The sequence below is a fragment of the Heloderma suspectum genome, chromosome 1, assembly GCF_057233095.1.
Source record: "Heloderma suspectum isolate Gila_16-S chromosome 1, 16-S_ref, whole genome shotgun sequence".
In the NCBI taxonomy this organism is placed as follows: domain Eukaryota; kingdom Metazoa; phylum Chordata; class Lepidosauria; order Squamata; family Helodermatidae; genus Heloderma; species Heloderma suspectum.
In genome coordinates, this window is record NC_139458.1 from 95,503,427 (window position 1) to 95,525,680 (window position 22,254).

General features: G+C 42.3%; 1 protein-coding gene across 3 annotated transcripts in view; it reads left to right on the forward strand.

Annotated features, from left to right (window-relative positions):
* The window catches only part of LOC146357597 (uncharacterized), an 80,679-nt gene extending 73,224 nt beyond the window's left edge, over nt 1-7,455 (forward strand). For all 3 annotated transcript variants that reach the window (XM_084851630.1, XM_084851637.1, XM_084851640.1), the window contains 4 exons: nt 1,042-1,139; nt 1,378-1,512; nt 4,295-4,409; nt 5,161-7,455. In XM_084851630.1, the coding sequence (XP_084707756.1) occupies nt 1,042-1,139; nt 1,378-1,512; nt 4,295-4,409; nt 5,161-5,319 (507 nt within the window). In that variant the 3' untranslated portion in view covers nt 5,320-7,455. The remainder of the gene's footprint in view (nt 1-1,041; nt 1,140-1,377; nt 1,513-4,294; nt 4,410-5,160) is intronic.
* The last annotated feature ends 14,799 nt before the right edge of the window (nt 7,456-22,254 follow it).

Sequence of the window (22,254 nt, forward strand, 5' to 3'; positions counted from 1 at the left end):
CAGAAAAGAGAACCTTATATGTTCTTAGAACAGCTATATCTAGACGGGAACAAAAACTTTATTTGAAGTAATTGTTGCAAACTCTTTAAGTGCACCTCAGGAAAATAAAACTAACTATGATCTCTGGATTGTGATACAGGAATATTTTTCGATTCGCATTGAAACCTTCATCAAAAGTGAAAATACTATGCTCTGTTTATCTACTGAAGCCCCACTGCTTTAAATATGATCCAGACAAGTGTTAATGGGACATTTACACATTACCTAAATATGTATTACTATGGCTTTAGGTGTGTCAAGATGTATTTAAATCAGAATCGTTTTTATTTATATGATATATCAAAATTGTTTTTAGAAGTTAAGCTTCTAAAGCCGCCTTGAGTCCCAGTATTGGGGAAAAGGTGGGGTATAAATATAATAATAATAATAATAATAATAATTCTATTTTAGGAGAACGAATATACTTTGGTGTTATTAAGTCTTAAGTCAACGTATTTGACAATTTCCCTCACTTGCTTTAACCATGGTTAAAGTGTTAATTACATTCACACAAGACTAATCTGATTTCTTGATTAACCAGTATTCTTGATTTCAAGCTGGTTAACCAGGATTTCAAGCTGGTTAACCAGGATTTCAAGCTGGTTAAAAAAACTCTGGCTAAATGGAAGATGATTAACCTTAACTACAGTGAACGCTGGTGATGATGTAACATTTAAGGCAGTCAGAGGAAATTTATGCAAGCAAGAAGGGATGAGGATAACCCAAATTATGGGCTATACCCCAATTAAGGAATAACCCCAATTATGTTCCTTTCATGTGTTCACTGTATTTGCCTTATCATCCACGAAGTGTTTGCAGGTGGAAGACTTTATAAATGTAGATAAACGTCCTCCCTACATTGCTTATTAATTAATTTTGGAATTAATAAAAAGAGCTAAATATTACATACTGTAAAATATGAAAAGGTTAATTTTACTAGAACAAACCTTTAATTTTTGTGAACAGTTTCCACATAAATAGCATATCAATTGATGTATTTAGGGTGAACCTCAAGCAGAAGTTCCTCCGGGAGCTCCCCAAGAAAGAGCTGCGGTTATTGTTGAAATAGACAATATGGAGCTCAGTGAACTCAGGAAAAGGTCAGCATTGTTTCTTCTTTCTGGTAAAGTATGACGTGAGATACAAACTATTGTACATTTTTCATGATATGATGTAAAATTTTAGGAAAATATTATTTATATTTAAAATGTAACTACCTTTTATAATAAGTATTATTTTTAAATTATTTCTGTATAAAACCGTAATAGAATGAAGTTTATTTAGAAAGCAGGGGATGTCAGCTATGCATAAATTATTTAGAATTTGGGTTTGCTCTAGGCTTGCAGAGATGGAAGCGCAACACGATTCAGCTCAACAGACTGTTTCACAACTAACGGAAACGCTCTCAGAAGAGAGGAATAGGCGGCAAGCTGCAGAAGAAGCCTTAGGGCTTTCTGAGGAACAAATTAAAAGGTAGCAATATGTGTAAAGGTCTTTTGGGCTAATATAGAAGTGTTTTGATCTCGGCAGGCAAACATTTATGTCGGAGCAATTTATCAATAAAATTATTGTTGCAACAGACTAAGACAGCTACCCATCAGGAATATATTGACATTGAAGCACTAAATATTGGACATAGAATCCCATTGCTGTGGATTAGATGGAGGGTTCAGATTTTTAAAGTTTGATTTCTTTTCATTGACTGGGTTCGGCCGACATGATAACCCACGATGGGTTAAGTAACTGATGATGGTTTATGTAACTTACCTTGTCATCTGTTGGGAAATCTTTAATCCACGATGGCTTAGTTGCCCAAATAACCCATTCTGATAACCCACAGTCTGCAGTAGGGGTTATTTAACCCACCATGGGTTAACATGTCATCTGGCGGGCACTGCAGGCTATTTTGATTGCCTACAGAGTTGTGCTGCAAGAGTGGTTCAAATTCCTGCCACTCTCCTCCTGTGAGCATTCTTTGCATTCTCAGTAGTGTCTGTGGGGGGAAATGCACAATTGGGAACACCTTAAGTTTGCAGGTTCAGGACCAAACTTCATACACAGCCTCCCCTAGTCAGGAGGTACCCAATGCACCATCAAAACCCTTTGCAATTACTCATAAAGGAGCAGAAATTCCAGGTGCACCAAAAAGGGGGTGGCAGCTATAAAACCTTGGAGGTTTGCAGGATCAGGACCGAACTTCTTACACAGCTGTAGTCTCTTTTGCTCATTCACTATAGTGCTATAGCGCCTTTTCACTATAGCGCTTTAGTGAAAGAGCACTACAGCTGTGTATGAAGTTTGGTCCTGATCCTGCAAATGTCCAAGGCTTTATAGCTGCCACCCCTGTTTTGGTACACTTCGGGGGGTTGTGAGCAATTGCACAGGGTTTTGATGGTGAACCGAGTGCCTCCTGACTTGGGAAGGCTATGTATGATGTTTTGTCCCAATCCTGCAAACCCTCAAGACTTTATAGCCACCACCCTCTTTTTGGTGCACTTGGAATTTTCACTCCTTGGTGCATAGCTGCACAGGGTTTTGATGGTGGATTGGCTGCCCCCTCACTAGGGGAGGGTGTTATGAAGCTTGGTCCCGATCCTGAAAGCCTCCAGCATTTTAGAGCCACCCCCCCTCCTTGTTGGGGTGGTGCTGGAATGTTGTCAGTGGTCACTGCTCAGAAGATTACGGGGGAAGGGGGATGACTCACATTATTCACAGTAGCTTAATAGTTTATTAGCCCATTCTGTAGCAGGGTATCATGGATTATTTCAGGAGCAATCCTATGTGGAGAGGTGGCTGCCTCCAAACTTGGAGGCGACCGCCTATCCAATGCACAGCAGGAGGAGCGCGGAGGGGATCTACTCCTCCACGCTCAAACCGCCCTACATTTGCGTTTTGATGGCTGATTTCTGCAATCTAGCCACGGGACTTCGGAGTGCGGGGTGGGGAGGCCAGACAAGGCATAGGAAGCGTCATACTGGTACTTCCACACTCCCACCCCCAGGAACGCTCCCTTTTGCCCTGTTCCATGCAACTCTTCCAAGAGCGGAGCCCGGGGACGATCCACGCCACCTACAAGGGGGAAGGGGTGGGGAGGTGGTTCTCGGGAACTGAACTCGGAGTGTGGGCTCCAAGGTCCGTTCCCAGAAACCAACCAATCCTATGGCCATCTAGCTGCTGACTAGTGGCCATATGATTGCACCCTTAAAAAATAAGTTACCATGAGTAGCTTATTAAGCCACTATGGCTTAAAGTGACGTCGAAACGCGGCCTGTTTGTCAGTTCCTCACAGTTTGCTATAGTTTCCTGCAGTAGATCTTTCCCTGGTGATTTGTTGGCTGTAGAACCACTGCACACTGCAGAGATTTGGGAATGAGGTTCAGTGGGTATGCAGTTCACATGAAATGCTGGTCACCAACCTGTTGGGCCTCATTACTGCACTGCACAAACTGAAGGCAAATTCCCCTGAGGCTTCCATTTCAGGGGAGGATTGGGAGCTGTGCACAAGACAGCTTTTCTGCTATTATTCATTGAAGAACCCTGGATAAGCTTCCAAGAGCTGACTGGATCACAGGTTGAAAACCATTGATTTGCTGATGGAGATCCTATGTTTTAGCTGCATATTTATTTATTTTTTTACTGTTCTTTGAAATTATTAGTTACAGTGGTGGGTATCCAAGACGAACTACTGACATTGTTTGGCTAAGAAGAAATGAATCATTAAATGTGTTGCTCCATCTTTTTATGTTTCACAGTATGCAACCATTGTCCAGTCACAGCCAATTTAACTAATCTCTTTATCTTTCCTTATATCCCAGTATATGTTGGCCAATTTGATGGAAGCAGCATGGGCTCCCAAGCTAATTAGTATTAATTAGTATTTGTTTCCTAGGATTAATTAGTATTTGCTTCCATGCATTTTTAACGAATTGGTCTGGACCTGTTTCCATAATTCCATAATTAAGATTGCTACTAAAGATTGCTATTCTACTAATTAAGATTTCACTTCTACTGTTAAGATTGCTGTTCTACTATCCACACTTAAAGGAATGTTAATAACCTTGTAGGAAATTGTATGCCCTGTTTGAAGAATAGCTACAGAAACTCACACAATTAAAGTACTTTCGTTCATTTTAAAGGGACTGATACCCAAATTCAAAGTTCAAAGAAAGATTTGCACAGATAAGATACATGGTAGCTTAGAAACATAGAGAATCTGATAACCCTTTTGCATTTTGAATTCTTTTTTCTTTTTTAGGCTGGAATTGAGTACTTATAAGTCGATGCCTAGGGAATACACTGTTCAGATGGAGTCTGATGAGGAAAGGGAGGCCCTGATCATCAACACAAGTGAACATATTATAGTACGAAAGGTAAGCCTATAATTGTATAGGTAAATTCAAGACATTATTTTCATGCCTGGGATGAACAATAGCAAATATCTGGAAGTCATTCTTTTCCAAAGGGTATTGCTGAAAAAAGTTGAACAGTAAATCAATTTCTGAAAGCTGAATTAGTGTGCTGCAAAAGCTTTTGTTTAACCACTTCTTCACTAGTGTTATTCTTTGTAATGCCATTGGATCGCTGAGGTGTAGGATGTCTTCAGTGCAGCCCCATATGTGAATAGACATCTAACTCTGGGCCCACTAGTAACAATACCTCCTGATTCATCGCTGTTTGGATCCAGGTTCAGTCACATCAGCAAGCACTGTGATAGAGCACACCTATACATGATCATCAATTAATTACCACTTATATTGTTGTTTCTTCACTGGCCCATGAACCACATTAAAATGTTTCTGTAAGCTGTCCTGAAGGTCAGAGCAGCTATTGTAGTTGTATTGTAAATATTTACACGCACAAGGATTTTGTTAGCGCAAATCTATTGGAATCTATTGGAATTAAATAAATCTATTTAAAATTTAAATGTTTAAATTAAATTAAACATTTAATTTAGTTAATTAAATGATTAACTAATCATTTAGTTAATGATTTAACTAAAATCATTAAATTTAGTGATTTAATGCCACTAAATCGAGGCATTCATTTTTGAGAGTCCAGTTGGAAGGTATGATTGCCCAGTTGTAGGTTTTTAATAGGAGTATATGCTTCTTTTCTGTACAGGTAAAAGGAGGAGCTGTTTCTTTCAAGAGATGGATTCGGGGGAGAAGTCTTTACTGCTCCAAGTTACTGACCTCGAGGGCAAAATCCCGCTATTTCTTTCTCAGTTATTTGGTGATCCTACATCTTCTCGTTTTCTTGTGCCTAACAGGTGTCTTATAAATGCACTGAACTTGCTGTGTGAATTATTTTCCTTCTAAATAATGGTGTGCCAATTTGAGATAATAGACTTCTCGCAAGCTGCTGTTACGCTATGCACTGGATACAGTTGTATATATTCTCAGTATAATGTGTGGCTTTTCAACTTCTTCCCTAACAAGAAGTTTTAAATGTACATCACAATTGTTCCAAAGTTTCCTGAGTTGCTCTTTAACAATGGAATATTATATTTGCTAAGAAAAAGTTATTGTTGTATCAAAACACACTACTAAGAAGCTGCTTCAGTTGGGATGTTTACTATTCTTTGGGAATATATAATGATTGAATACGGTTGAATGGGTTGTAAATGATATCTTTTCTATATAAATTTATTTTAACAGAGTTGAAATATAAATGTGGGCGGGGGGACTATTCTCCACTATTGAGTTTCTTGGCTACTTGATTATAACAAGAAGCATACAGAGTGCAATACAGGAATACAGGGCGTGGGGGGAGGGGGGAGCTGAAGTCATTAGAGTTTCTCAACTTTAAATAAAATCATAAGAACTGAAGAAAAAAATTCTCTTTTGTTTTTGAAATATTGAATATGTATGTGAGGAGATTGTGACTAATTGTGACAGTGACTAATTGTAAAGAATGACCAAAATAGTCAGATAAGATGGGCAAGTTTATTCTGGTTTTTGAAAGTGTCCAGGATTTGCTCACTATATTATCAGTATAGAAATCTTAACAACCCAATTTGTTGTATAATACCACCTCCATCCAAAAAGTCCTCATCTTTAGGCTCACTGTGTAAAAGAAACCTGACTCTAGCTACGTATGTGGTAGAATTCTCTTTTGTGAGCTTTGGGCAACAGGTTCAAGAGTCATGCTGGATCACAGCAAGGGTCCATCTCATCCAACATTTTGTTTACACTGTGGCCAAGCAGCTGCCTGCAGAAAACCCATAAATAGGACATGAGTGGAATAGCATCCTCCTGGTTGTGTTCCCCAGCAACTGGTGTACATAGGCATACTGCCTTTGACACCGGAGATAGCATATAGCCATCAGGGCTAGTAGCCCTTGATAGCCCTAACATCCATGAATTTGTCTAATGCCCTTTTAAAGCCATCGAAGTTGGTGGCCAACACTACATCTTCTGATAGCTAACTTCATAGTTTAACTATGCGCTGTGTGAAGAAGTATATCCTTTTATCTATCCTGGATCTCCCACCAATTAGCTTCATGGGATGACCCTGAGTTCTAGTTATGAGAGAGGGAGAAAAATGTTTCCTTATCCACTTTCTCCAAACCATTCATAATTATGTACACCTCCATCAAATCCCCGCTTACTGATGTTTTTTCTAAACTAAACAATCCCAGATGTTTGTAATCTTTCCTCACAGGGGAGTTACTCCAGTCCCTTGATCATTTTAGTTGCCCTTTTCTGCACTTTTTCCAACTCTACAATATCCTTTTTTAGATGAAGTTACCCGAACTGTAAACATTATTCCAAGTGTAGTCGCACAATAGATTTGTAAAAGGACAGTATGGAATTGGCAGTTTTTTCCTTGATTCCTTTCCTAATTGTGCCTAACATGGAATTTGCCTTTTTCACAGCAGCCACACACTGGGATGACTTTTTCATCGAGCTGTCCACCACAGCCCCAAGATCTCTTTCTTGGTCAATCACTGCTAGCTCAGATCCCATCTGTGTATACATGGAGCTGGGATTTTTTGCCACAACACACATCACTTGCTTATGTTGAACTACATTTGCCATTTCAATGCCCGTTCTCCCAGTTTGCAGAACTCCTTTTGGAGTTCTTTGCATTTCTTTTTGTTTTAACCACTCTAAATAATTTGGTGTCATCAGCAAACTTGGCCACTTCACTGCTCACTCCTAGTTCCAGATCATTTATGAACAACTGGAAAAGGACTGATCCCAATATAGATCCTTGAGAGAGCCCACTGTTTACATCCCTCCATTGGAAGAATTCAACATTTATTCCTATTCTCTGCTTTCTGTTCTATAACCAGTTATTGATCCATAAGGGGACGTCTCCTCTTATTCTATGAATGCTATGCTTGCTCGGGGGTCTTTGGTGAGGTTCTTTGTCAAAAGCCTTTTGGAAGCCCAAGTAAACAATGTATACTGGATCACCACTGTCCACATATTTATTGACACTCAAAACATTCTAAATGTTTAGTGAGATGGGACTTACCCTTCCAGAAGCCAAGGGACTGTCTTCACAAGCAATTTAGTGTGAAGTTAGAGGAGTCTGAATTCCTTCACGACAGATGACATCATCACCAATCCCCTGCCAACCAACTGCTGCTTCCCTCTTGAAAAGCTGCATTTTCTGAAACTCCTTTTACTCTGACTTATTTACTAAAAGCAGCTCCCTGGCGGTCTTACCACAGTGTGCCATGTCCCCCTCTCCCCCACATTAAATCCTGGGCATGCCTGTATCACCTGGCAGTGACAAAGTCAAGGGGATAGAATGCCCCATTCCCTCTTGTTTCCCCAACGGAAGTAGTTTTTCCAATTGAGAAAATCCCAAGAAGCTCAGCAGCGACCCCTCACATTACTACATTAGTGGGGACATTCATTCACCTTAGCTAGCCTGCTTTTAATCTTTAACATCCCCCCCTTCTGTGGATGTTTACTCAGAAGTAAGAAATAAATCACGCCCCCCTGCAGTGAAAGGGTTAAAGGCTAACTTTAGTAACTCTCCCTAAAGCACTCTTTCACTTCTCTTAAATCACTGTTGTGATGCTGCTGTGCTTCTTCGATGTTCTATAGTTTCAAGTTGCTTCTCTGTTGTTATGCAAAGTCCCTTTCCCGCTTAATCGCAGTAAGGATCTTTCAGGTTTATGGGAGCTTCTCATTGTAAGCAGGGAAAAGGAGAAAAAGTGTGTGTGGGGGGGTGGAAGCAATAACTCTGGGCAGAGTGCTTGGAATGGGGCAAAATTGAGGGGCTGAGCTGCTCGCAGGGGGGGGCATTCAGATGCTGCACTCAAGAATCAGGGATTTTGGCTTCTTCAGGGAAATCTGCACACATAGGGAAAATTAGTTGCTCTCTATTCATAATAAAGTAGCAGGGGAGAGCCTGGATTGGGGAGGACAAGCCTGTGGCGATTCCACATGTACAGTATGTGAATGATAAAGGTTTGTATATATGTATGGTGGCTGGTATGTATCTGGAATGATTTGACAGGTGAGTGTGAGGCGGGATTTGGCAGAGTGTGGGCAAGAATGACGGTTTGGCAAGTGGAAGAAAGGGAGAGTGGCTGAGTGAGAATGGAATGCAGTGTGATTGGATGAGAGCTTTTGGGATGGGGGGAAGCTCTCAGAGGGACCCTTCAGATGCTGAACTCGAGAACCAGGGATTTTGACTTCTTTGGGGAAATCTGCACACATGTAGAAAATTAGTTGCTCTCTATTCATAATAATGTAGTAGCAGGGAAGAACCTGGATTGGGGGGGGGGGAATGACACAATCCTCTCTCATTGGTTGAGCAGCCCCTGCCAGTTTGATGACATTCAGTTCTCTTATTTATTTATTTATTTATTGCATTTATACCCCGCCTTTCTCCCTCTCGCAAGGAACTCAAGGCGGCTTACATTATCCTCCTCCTCACCATTGTATCCTCACAACAGCAACCCTGTGAGGTAGGTTGGGCTGAGAGTCTGTGACTGGCCCAAAGTCACCCCGTGAGCTTCCATGGCCAAGTGGGGACTAGAACCCGGATCTCCCGGCTCCCAGTCCGTCACTCTCACCACTACACTACACTGGCTTCCCTACTGGGAAGTATGTTCCTGTCAAGCACTGTGTGACCCTTGAAAACCAGATTTTAAAAGTAAGGTACACTTGGCTTACCTTGCTTCATGTGTCTGTGAGGAGCAAAGCCGATTTCGTGAAAATCCAGGTAATACTCCAATGCGCTTCTCATTCTGTTGTCGTGACGATCCCCCCCATGTTGATTCTTTTTCAGCTGGGCTTATCCTTCTATATGCTTAGTAATCTATCTTTAATAATGCTTTCCACCAATTTACCTAGAAAGGATGTTAAGCTAACGGGCCTGTAATTTCCCAGATCCCCCCTGGATCCCTTTTTAAAAATTGGCATTACATTGGCCATTCTCCAGTCCTCTGGTACAGAGGCTGATCTTAGAGACACGTTGCATATTTTTATTATAAGATCAGCAATTTCACATTTGAGTTCTATAAGAACTCTAGGATGGATACCACCTGGGCGCAGTGATTTATTAGCTTGCAGTTTGTCAATGAGGTCAAGAACTTAATCTTTTGTCACCACTATGTGTCTCAGTTCCTTAGACTCCCTTTCTGAAAACATCAGTTCAGGCACAGGTTGGTCCCAATTATTTAGACTGCAGTTTTGTTTACTCTTATTATCTTCTGCAGATAAGATGGTTGAAAAGAATTTATTCATCTTCTCTGCAATCTCCTTTTCCTCCTTTAGTATTCCTTTAACAGCATTATCAACCAGGAGTGTGATATACTCCTCAAAATGTTTTTTGCATTATTATTGTCGACTTGCATTTCCTTTGTGCAGGTTTGTGTTCCTTTTTGTTCTTTTCATTTGGACAAGACTTCCACTTTCTGAAGGAAGCCGCCTTTTCTGTAATAGCTTCCTTGACACTGCTTGTTAACCATGCTGGCAACCTCTTGGACTTTGTGCTTCCTTTCCTGATCTGTGATATATATTCTGTGGTGTACATTCTGGCTGAGCTTCTATTATTGTGATTTTGAGTAACTTCCAACATTTTGAAGAGATTTAACCCTCTTGACTCCCCCTTTCAATTTCCTTTTCACCATTTCACTCATTTTAGGGAAGTTTCCTCTTCTGACATTGAGTGTGGCCATGTTGGACTTCCTTGGTAACTTTCCACATAAAATATATATTAAATCTGATAAGACTGTGGTGACTGTTTCCAATTAGTTCAGCAACTCTCACATCTCATACTAGATCCTGGGCGGCACCATTTAGGATTAAATCTGTGGTCTCCTCCCATCTAGTCAGTTCTAGGGCACGGTCATTTAGGGCACTGAGAAATTTAACCTCTTTGTTTAGACTGAAACATGCATTTATCCAGTCAATGTTGGGGTAATTGAAGTTACCCATTATTACAGTACTTCCTCATCTGAACACCTACCTGATTTCATTTTCCATCTCAAGATCACCCTGTGTGTCCTGGTCTAGGGGTTGATAGCATGTCACCAGTACTAAATTACTTTTGGAGCCTGGTGTTGTCACCCACAGTGCTTCTGGGAAGGAGTCTGCCCATTTTAGGTTTTCTAGTCTCCTTTACACTATGCTCTCTTTGATGTACAGAGCAACACCTCCTCCAGTATTCCCTTCCCTGTCCTTTCTATAGATCTTATATGCAGAGATGACTGTATCTCACTGGTTCCCTCTGACTGGGTTCACATGATCATTAGTATAATTACCATCGCTGGGCATGGTTGTTGTGACGTCCAAACCCAGTGAGGGTGGGTGGCAGGGGTGGTTTACAAACCACCCTGAAACCCCATCCACCTACCCTTGCCAGGTTTAGACATCATGACAACCCATGCCCAGTGATGGTAATTATGCTAATTAGGCGGCTCAAAACCAGCACGAGCATGGAGAAAAAATAATCCACTGTGGCTTATTTTCCCTCTATGATTGTGTGAACCTGCTCTCTGTTCATAGGTTCTGTGTATGGACTGAGGTGCATGCACAGAATGGGCCAGTTTGCACTATTGAACAGTCCACCATGGCTTATTTAAGCCACCATGGGCTGCAGCGCATGCCAGCAGCCATTTTGGATATTCAAGCTGTGGTTTGTCATTTTGTTGAAACCCAGGGACTGTGGGTTATGGAAGGGTTAAACAACTATCGCATAACCTGACAACAGAACAGGTTATGCAGAGGTTGTTTAACCCTCACATAATCCATAGTCCCTAGTTTCAGGTGACACCGCAAGCCATGGCTGTGGCTTGAATAGTCAAAAACTGCCTGGCTCACCATGGCTTAAGCCACAGTGGGTAGTGATAATGCAAACTGGGTCAATGTCATGCAGCATTCAACAATATAGCCTTGCTGAATTCAGACTTTTGGGGATAGGAAGGAGCATTACAGCATTAAATCCCTTTACTGTCACAGTAATTGTATTTTTTTTAGACATCTAATTACGACATCGATGCACATTAAAGAAGCTTGAAAAACAAATATAAGGTAGCTGTGGCTGTCCTTTTTGGCTATAGAAAACTATTCCAGATAAATACCTAAAACCAAAAACAGCAAGAAACTGAGCAATCCATCAATATTGACATTATAAGGAAATTTATTTATCAGAATTTACAAAAATGCTGTAATACTAGGCCATCTGTCAAAGGGGGCTACTTGACAAAGGAGAAGGTCAGCACTATGCCTCCTGACCAAATTAACAAATGAAAAAAGGATCTTGAGTACATGCAATTATTTAATCTAGCATGTGATTGATAATTTCTCAGGATTTCCATCCCAAAGGTCAGATATGATATAATCGGTAGTGATCACAATATTAATAGACAGCATAATGTTCTGTCCTATATTACCTGGAGTTCCTTGCTATGTGAATTTTTATTCCACCAGAATAACTTATTTTGATGTAGCACTGGAATAAAGCCTTGTAAAACTGAAAAGGCTTCTGAACACATAACTCAGAACTCTTCCATACTGGAATATATAGTAATTGAAATGAAATTGGGGTTGGAACTAAGCACCCCCTTGGATATTACAGAAACACATTGTTTTCCTAGAAGTATGCCTTTTTTAAAGCATTCATTACTAAAACAGTGGCAACTGTTCAAAGATCAAAAACGTTTAATCACCTTATCAGAAGATTCCATTGAGAGGGTGTCATCATTCATAAATAACTTTCCTTCTCTGTGTACTCAGCCCACACATAGCAAATTAGCACCTGAAAAGCAAAACTAGGGGGAAAAGGCAAGTGAACACATGGTGATTATTGAAATAGGAAGTGTCTAATGTGACAACAGAGGAGCTGATTGTTAGAACATATGTCATGTAAAAAAAAAAAATGAATTGTCTGCTGAGGTTTGAAGGAAGCTGCTACTAATTGAACCAGTATACCATTAAGTTGTCAGATATGAACATGTAGAAGAAGAAAACATCTAAGTTCAGTGCTTGTTTTTAAGTCTTCAAGTACAAGTGTGGGGGTGGTTGTTTCTGAATAGAATAAAATAATTTGGATACCAAATCCTTATTGCTTTTAAAGTCATAGAACCATTGGACCTTGGAGGTCATCTAGTCCAATCCCTTGCTCAATGCAGGATCTACAATGCAGGGTGCAACAACAGCATCCCATCCAGCCTCTTCTTGAATACATCCAGCGATTAGAGCCCGCCACCTTCTGAAGCAGTTTATTCCACTTTCACTTAGGAAATTTCTCCTGAAGTTTAGCCAAAATCTGCTTCTCTGTCGTTTCCACCCATTTGTTCAAGTATTGCCCTCTGGACTGGCAGAGAACAAGACTGCTCCATCGTCTGTATAACAGCCCTTCAAATACTGAAGGCAGTTAATGTGGGCTCTCCCACACTGGAGGCATTCAAGATGAAGCTGGACAGCCAACTGTCAGGGATGCTTTGACTTAGATTCCTGCACTCAGCTGGGGGTTGGACTCGATGGTCTTATAGGCTCCTTCCAACCCTACTATTCTATGATTCTATGTCTTCCCTTAATCTTTTCTTCTCCAAGTTAAATATACCCAGCTCTTTCAATCATTCCTTGTAAAACTTGGTTTCCAGACCCCTCACCATCCTGGTCACCCTCCTCTGGACATGGTCCTGTTTGTTTACATCCTTAATGAACAACATAACATTCCAGTTGCAGCCCGACCACGGCAGAATAGACTTTATTATTATTATTATTATTATTATTATTAAATTTCTATACCACTCATTAGCTGAAGCTTTCTGGGCAGTTCACAACCATTACAACCATAAAATACAACAAAATAAAACATAACTTTAAAATTTACAGTATAAAATCAGAAAATAAAAATAAAATCTAGCAGCAGAAAGATTTAAAATACATTAACAGATTTTAAAACAACAGAAACTGAAATACTAAAATGCTTGGGAAAAAAAGGGTATTTGCCTAGTGCTGAAAAGACCACAACGCAGGTGCCAGGCAAGCCTCTCTAGGAGCTCATTTCACAACAGAAAAGGCCCTCTTAGTAGCCACCCATCTCACTTCATTTGGCCGGGGCTTCCAGAGAAGGAGCACTGAAGATCATCTTTGGGTCCAGGCAGGTATATATGGGAGGAGACTATCACTGACGTAATCTTGCCCCAAGCTGTTTAAGGCTTTGAATGTTAATATTAGCACTTTGAATTGGGCTCAGAAATAGACTGGCAGCCAATGCAGATGGAAAAGTGCTGGCATAATATGATCACATTGGCCCTGTTAACCAGGAGGAACCTGGGAACTACAGACCAGTCAGTCTGACATCAATCCCTGGGAAAATTCTGGAGCAGATGATAAAGCAATCCATCTGTAAGCACCTTGACAACAATGCAGTAATTACTCGAAGCCAACATGGCTCTGTCAAGAACTAATCCTGCCAGATGAATCTGATCTCATTTTTTGATCAGGTAACCTCCCTTGTGGACTGTGGGAATGCTGTGGACATAATATACCTTGACTTCAGCAAAGCTTTCGACAAAGTGTCCCATGATATCCTGATGTGCAAACTAGCTCAAAGTGGGCTAGATGAAACAACGAACAGGTGGATCCACAGTTGGCAACAGGATCGGACTCAAAGAGTGCTTATCAATGGGATCTTCTCAAACTGGAAACGAGTGGGGTACTGCAAGGCTCAGTCCTCGGCCCAATGCTCTTCAACATTTTTATTAATGACTTGGAGGAGGAGGTGCAGGGAATGCTGATCAAATTTGCAGATGACACAAAATTGGGTGGGATAGCTAATACCCTGGAAGACAGAAACAAAATTCAAAGTGATCTTGATAGACTGGATCGCTGGGCAGAAAACAACAGAATGAAATTTAATAGGGATAAATGCCAAGTTCTGCACCTAGGACAAAGAAAGCAAATGTTACAGTTACAGGATGGGTGTCAAGGGCTCCTTGGAGGCCTCTCTCAGTCTAATCCAGTAGCCAAGTCCAGACACAGACAAAGGGATTCCTTTCAAAGCTTTATTCTGCTTTTACAACTTAACAACTTTACAGGTAGTAACTAGATCTGAGCAGCAGAGTACCTATGCCCGAAGTTGAAACAGTTGGTCCCCGTTTGAAAGGGAATTACTGGCAGACCCCTGAACTTAAGGACTAGGGAGAGTCCCTCCCCTTTTCCCTTGAAGCCTCTGGGCGCAGCCCTTGTTTGCGCGCCAACCTGGCGCTTCTCCTTTCCGCGCCCTCCATCTGGCACCACTCTCTGCATCTGCGTCGCGCATCTACTAAGTCTGCTATCTCTGCTCAGTCACTCCCTGGACTGCTTTCAAGTCTAGGAATGCTGGTGGGAGGAATCTCTGCCAGCTGTGGGCCCTGGGAAAGTGGAGCGCGCTCCTCTCCCAGGAGCGACTGCTCTTCCTCAGAATCAGAACTACTCTGGGATTCTATGGGCTCAGTGTCCACCCTGACAATGGGCGATACTTGGCTCAACAATACTACAAGCGAGAAGGATCTTGAAATTGTTGTAGATCACAAGGTGAATATGAGCCAACAATGTGAGGTGGCTGCAAAAAAGACACCTGGGTCTGAAATCCTTCTCATGCCAGCTTCTACATTCTCATGTCCTAGTCAGAACAGACAACACAATGGCACAAGCCCATATAATGCATCAAGAGAGTACCAAATCCCATTCCCCCCACCTGGAGGCCCAGTGCATCCTGTTATGGGACGAGCAGAACTTAGCCTCCATATCAGCCCAACACATCAAAGGGACTCTGAACCATGCAGCGGACTATCTAAACTGAAGCTAAATCCTGACAAGACAGAAACTCTGTGGATCGGTGGTTCAGGAGTCCAGGAATTGGGTAAGCAACCTGTCCCGGATGGGGTTGCACTGCCCTTGAAGGAGCAGGTGCGTAGCTTGGGAGTATTCCTAGATCCATCCCTGACACTGGAGGCCCAGGTGGACTCCGTGGCCCAGAGTACCTGGGGCCAGCTTCAGCTGATCCACCAGCTACGGCCTTTCCTGGACAGGGATAACTTAGCCACAGTAGTACCTGAGCTGGTAACTTCCCTATTAGACTACTGCAATGCACTTTACATGGGGCTGCCCTTGAAGACGACTTGGAAGTTGCAGCTAGTGCAAAATGCAGCAGCTAGACTGCTGACCAGAACACCACATAAAATCATATAACACCAGTTTTAAAGGAATTGCACTGGCTGCCAATATACTTCCGGTCAGAATTCAAGGTTTTGGTGATGACATTTAAAGCCCTAAGCGGCTTGGGACCTTGATATTTGAGGGAGCACCACTCCCTATATATGCCTGCCTGAGGACTGAGATCTGTTGGAAGGGCCCTCCTGTGCATCCCACCAGTGTGAGACATACACTATGGTGGGACGTGGGAGAGGGCCTTCTCTGCTGTGGCACCCCAGTCGTGGAATGCCCTCCCCTTGGAGGCCCAATTGGCACATACATTGGTCTCGTTTCGGCACCAAGTAAAAACATGGCTTTTTACCAATGCCTTTGAGGGCTAAATGCATTCCCTAGCACATTGTTGTAACTGTTTTATTGTTTTAGTTTTTAACTGGTATTAGCTTGTTTAATAGTTTAATATGTTTTTAGGTGTTTAAATTATTTATTGTTTTATACTGTTTAAATTGATTTTATCTGTACACCACCCTGAGATCTTAATGATATAGGGTGGGATAGAAATGTTTTAAATAATAAATAAATAAATAAATAAATAAGTCTAAGTCGGCAGCAAATAGAACCAGGGGAATGGAGCCTACATCCAGCAGTCTTCCGGGAAATTATATGCCGCTTCAGCCCACTCATGCCGGGCTTGTTTGCATCCAGACACAACCACAAGCTACTAAGATTTCTCTCCAGATTCCAGTCTTATGGAACCAAAGGAATAGATACACTGTACATCAACTGACGGAAAGGCTCTACGCATTCTCTCCAATCCCTCTGTTAGCCAGAGTTCTGCAGAAAATCAGAAAGGAACAAGCGACTGTAGTCCTAGTAGCCCCCTTCTGGCAACAACGACCCTGGTTCTCTGAGATCCTAACCCCAGCAGTGCAAGGTCCATGGTTCCTGCCCCAGAAGTCAGACCTCTTGTCTCAGGGTCCAATTTCCACCCAGGCCCAAATTGGCTCAAGCTAGTTGCCTGGCTGCTGAAAGGTCCATCTATTTAACCCTGGGCTATTCTGATGACATCATACACACCCTGATGGCATCCCGCATGGACTTCACCACCAGAATCTATGAAACAACCTTGAGGGTCTTCTGCAGATGGAGTGAAAGGGAGAAACTTAATCCATGGGCGGTACGCATGAAGGAACTCCTAGCTTTCTCCAGGAAGGCCTCCAGATGGGTTTGAAACCAGGCACCCTGTGCAAACATCAGCTCTGTAATCGGTCCTTTCCAAGCCGGGTAAGCAGCCACTAAGCTCACACCCTCACTTCAAAAGATTTCTCTGTGGAGCAGCACTCAAGAATCTTCCCACAGTCCATAGTCTTCCTTCCTAGAGCCTACAAATTGTACTTTCTGCATTGACTAAACCTCCGTTTGAGCCAATTAGAACTATCCCACTACAGATTCTGTCACAAAAAGTTCTTTTCCTGGTTGCCATCACATCTGCTTGCAGAATCTCAGAATTATCTGCCATCTCACTCAGAAAAGGCCTCATCACCTTCCCATAGAGATTCTGTTGTCCTTTCAACGGACCCGGCCTTTATCCCTAAGGTTAACACGGTGTTCCATAGGTCACAGGAGCTTATTCTGCCCTCTTTCTGCCCTAACCCTTCCAATCCACAGGGAATTTGGAATTATTGGAGAAACTGACTCAGCAAGTTAGGTATTCAAGAGATCCATCAGACATCGACACGTTTGAACATACATGGTCATCATTCATTAATTTCATTGATCGAGAAGGTGATGGATTTTGGTCTGCTCCAGCGACTCATGTCAATGTATGGACAGGTCTACTCAGATCTATAAGATCTGAACTGTAAGTCTCTTTATCTCCATGTGGTTGCCCTGCCATGAGATTTTTTTCTTTTTGGAAATGGAATTTTATCCTCTCAACATATTTGGTCTACATGCTTATATGCTATGTGTTCGCTTGTTCACTTAACCAGTTGTATATTTGTTGTTTTAAAGATCTGGATAAATTTGTATCATCTGTTTATACTAATAAAATTTATATTTTGAAATATATTCAGGAGAAGGCCTGGCACAAGCTGGATGTCCACAGAGCTATTAAAGTTTACCTGAGAAGGACAGAGCCCTTTTGAAAATCTGACTCACTGTTTCCTTTCACCCTATTGCTATGAGCAAGCAACATTCGCTAGGTGGTTAAAACCATGCATTTTTTCAGCCTGAGGCTTCACGCCTCCCCAAGCCTTTAGGAGTCACAGCTCACTCCACTAGGTCAGCAGCCACATCAGCCTCCTTAAGTACTAATGCTTCCCTGGCAGAAATCTGCAAGGTGGCCACCTGGACAAATCCTAATTCCTTCATAAGGCATTACAAAATAGACACATACACTTCAGCAGAGGCCTCCCTTGGCAGGAGAGTCCTCCATCAGGTAATAGCAGTACAATAGACTCAGCCTTATATTTTTCCCACCCAAATAAGGGTTTTAGTTTTAGCATGTCCCATTGTGGGATGCCTTCCTCACACCAGCCTGGAGAATGGAACACTGGTACTAACCGAGAAGGTTCCTTCTGGGTTGGTGTGCGGAAGGCATCCCAACCACGCCCTACAACACCACCGAGTCTACTTGCATGGGTAATCAGGCCATTCGTCTCTGCATTTGGCTGGCCCATTCTTCTAAGGATCCTCAAAGTTTGTTTTCTCAGATTTATTTCTATGTATTTACGGATAAACTATCTACTTCTCTGTGATTCTTCCTTACCTATAATACAAAGAGATGATTTCTTCCTCAATTTCTGAGCTTTAGTCATGGATAGGGATGTCAGAGAATTCCGCCACGGACTCCAGTGAGGCCGGATTCTAAAGAAATCCGTGGCAGAACGGCCTTCCCCCCTCCGCCACCCCGCGGAATCCCCCCGGGATGGAGCTTACCTGGCGGTGGATGCAGCAGCAAATGCGGCGGCAGTGGCTCCAGCTGGTCTCCCGGGCGGCCGGGCTGCTGCGGCCGTCATTTGCGTCCTTGCAATCAGCTGTGATAGGCTATGTAAGTATTTACATAGCCTATCATGGCAAAGAGCAGGAACGCAAATGGCCGTAGCGGCCGCCATTTGCGTCCCTCCTCTTTGCCGTGATAGGCTACGTAAATACTTACATAGCCTATCACGGCTGACTGCAAGGACACCAATGGCGGCTGCTACGACGGCCGCCATTTGTGGCCACAGCAGCCCGGCTGCAGCCGGAACTCCGGCTGTGGCTGGCCCTGGCCAGCAGCTCTGCAGAGCTGGCCAGGGAGGATTCCGGGGGGGGGGACGGAGCGCCTCCCCCCCCACGGATTTCCTGGCATGGAGCAAGATAAGTGTTTCGTACATCCCTAGTCATGGACGGAACTGGCTAGGAGGAACTTCAGACCAGTAGTTTAAAACTCAGGCACGTGAGTCCATGCTTTTCCTGGGCGATAGGGGGAGCTAACTTGTTGTGGGATGCCTTCCGCACACCAACCCAAAAGGAACCTCAGTAAGTACCAATATTCCATTTTCCTCCATAGAACCCCCTTATTCAGGTTCTATGTTGGAACCAAGCATCCCCTAACTGTATTGAGCATCCCATGACACTTACTTCGTAGTACCCATGTATGCTTTGGAATGTAAGCCTTATGCTATCCTGTCTATAGTGATTGTTACTTGTTCCCACAATCATCTTGGCCCAGAAGACAGAAATAGGGTCTGGCTCCTCTGAAGTAGATGTGTTAGCCTGCAATGCAACTACTTTTCTCAAATCTACACAGGATTAGGGTAGATGGAAGGAAGCATGATTTCCCAAGTCTGATTAAAGGTAAACACAAGAAAGATGGAAGGAGTACATGACCAGTTCAGGAGATGGAGTCCTCACCTAACAGAATTCCTTGTGAGGAAGAATAGCTTGTAGAAAGCTATTGGGAATTTATCTATTTTCTCAGAAGTGTGGCTAAGAATGGTTGCTGCTTCAGAAATTGAAGTGAGGCTGAAAGATGATGAGGGATGAGGGTTTCAGCTACAGACACCAGAATGAGCCGCCTGTCATTAACCATATTGTAATTGAGCTCCACACAGAGAGCTTATTGTAGGATCAAAGAACATTGTGTTAAATCTCTGATTTGCTCTTCATTATGCTAAGAATGTGGCCCATGTGATGGACAAGAGCTGCTTAGTAAATCATTTCTGAGATACTAGGAATGCAGAGATGATTTCATTTAGATATCTAAGCACTGCTCTCAATGGACAAGTTGTTAAATGTAGGTTCTCGTGGGATGGATGGAACACTAAGCCCTGGGTCAGAAGATCTCAATGGTGCTGCAAACTTGGGGAAAGCTGGACACATTGTTCTTGTAACTTGTAGTTGTGTCAAGTACAATTTATTCGCATGGCCTGGATTAGGCCATAATTCCTCTCTGATTCCTTTCTATTCACAGTATTGAATAGATTACTGTCTCCTGGCCAAAGGTTCTTAAACTCATTCTGGTTTAAATTCTAGTGACTTAGTCTGCTTGCCGCAAAGTTCTCACATTTATGCATTGCTCTTACAAACTGTACCTGACCCATTTCAGAAGGAGAGTTCCTTCCTGTACTGTTTGATGGATATGGACGGACCTTTATGCTTCTGATTATAGTTGGGCAGTACTTTTTGTTGAATGTGAACACAACAACATGTTTGTTCTTCAGAAGCTTCTGGAAGCGATAAAGAGGTAGGCACAATGGATCCAGACCCCATGCTGTGTGATCAAGGGATTGGCTACCCCAGTCTATTAAGCTGGTATCTGTGGTTATGACTACTTGTTGCAGTTCTCCAAGACAACTTCCCATTTATTGAAGAGGGAATTCCTAGTTTAACCATCCCAGGGATAACCATCAAAGGAGGCATTACTGGTTGCATTACAGTGAGGTATTTTCTTGTCCTCTTGTAAATTTATTTATTTATTTATTGCATTTATACCCTGCCTTTTTTCCACTTGCAAGGAACTCAAGGCAGCTTACATTCTCCTCCTCCTCTCCATTTTATCCTCACAACAACAACCCTGTGAGGTGGGTTGGGCTGAGAGTCTGTGACTGGCCCAAAGTCACCCAGTGAGCTTCCATGGCCAAGTGGGGACTAGAACCCGGATCTCCCAGCTCCTAGTCCAACACTCTTGCCACTACACCACGCTGGCTGGGAGGATATGATTTGATTTCAAATTATTTCTTGCTTCTTATTTTACACTGTGTTTTAAATTCTGTTATTATTGTATAGTGCTTTGCACATTTCTTATGGAATAGTGCTTTGCACATTTCTTATTGAAAAACAGGATATACTTTGGTTTAAAATGAATAAATTGTTGGTCCTGGCCTGGTGGGCGAGGAGAAATACAGCAGCATTTGCCAATCTGGTCCACTCCAGATGTTTTGGACTACAATTCCCATAATTTCTACCATTGCCCATGCTGGCTTGGGCTGATAGGAATTGAAGCCCAAAACATCTGGAAGGCTGATATAGGGGGTAAAGAGAAAATCTGGTTATGGTCCCCATGCTTAGACCTGGCCAACTGGGTGAGGGGGAAAGAGGGACATGCTTTGGAGATGCTGTAGGCAGTTGTTCCTCCTGTCTTTGGGAACAAAAATGTGATATCTTGCTGTGTTGATGGTGACTTCCAGACAAGGCTTTGTATTTAAAGATCCAGTCATGTGAGTAGAAACACTTCTACTCTCCTACAGGGAAGCCTCCAATTCCCCTTCTCCTTTCATCTGTATTACATACCCCTCTGAAGCCTCTGGAATAGCTTTTCTTGGCATGTGAGGAGCTGGGGAGGGGGAATCGGTTGATCCATGAGCAGAAGTGCTCTTGCTGGCACAAGCTAAAGTCATCTGTAAGAGTTTTGTAATGTATGTGTTGGCCCCTTCTGACAGATGATGGCATAGGAAATACAAAATGTACCATATAGAAGTAGGCACCATTGCCTACTTCCGTCCATCCATGAACCATTGTCTTATGTGATTTTTAAAGATTAATTGTGGCAAAATCTAGTTGTCCCAGACTAACCCAATACTTATACAGACACATAATACATTGTCTAATGGGTTGGATCCAGACTTAGTTATGCTTAGACTAGACCCACTGAATCAATGGAATGTAATCATGACTAACTTAAGTCCCATTTATTTCAATGGTTCTACTCTTAAGTATGACTAAATCTGGATCCAAACCCAATATTTGAGACATCAGGCAAAAAATGTGCTGTAGGCTGTGCAAACCAACAGTCCATGAGTTAGAAGTGAGGTAATATGTAATTATCATTTAGGAGGTGACTTGAAGCTGAATCATCCCCCATTTTCAGGCATAGAGTCACCCCATTTCAAGATAAGGTGGCTATTTTCTGTCTCTCTGCTACAGAAACCTGATAACATGTACAGTTCATATGCCAGTACTGTACAAGGTAACTTTTCTTTTTGGAACCAGTTCCTGTTAAATATGAACGGAGCTATTAATAGTTAACTACGTATTAATGAATAAAGAAAACTCTTGTTCTGGTTCTAGGCATCGATCTAATAATAATTTAAGATGGAAAAAAGGAAGTGAAAAAAAG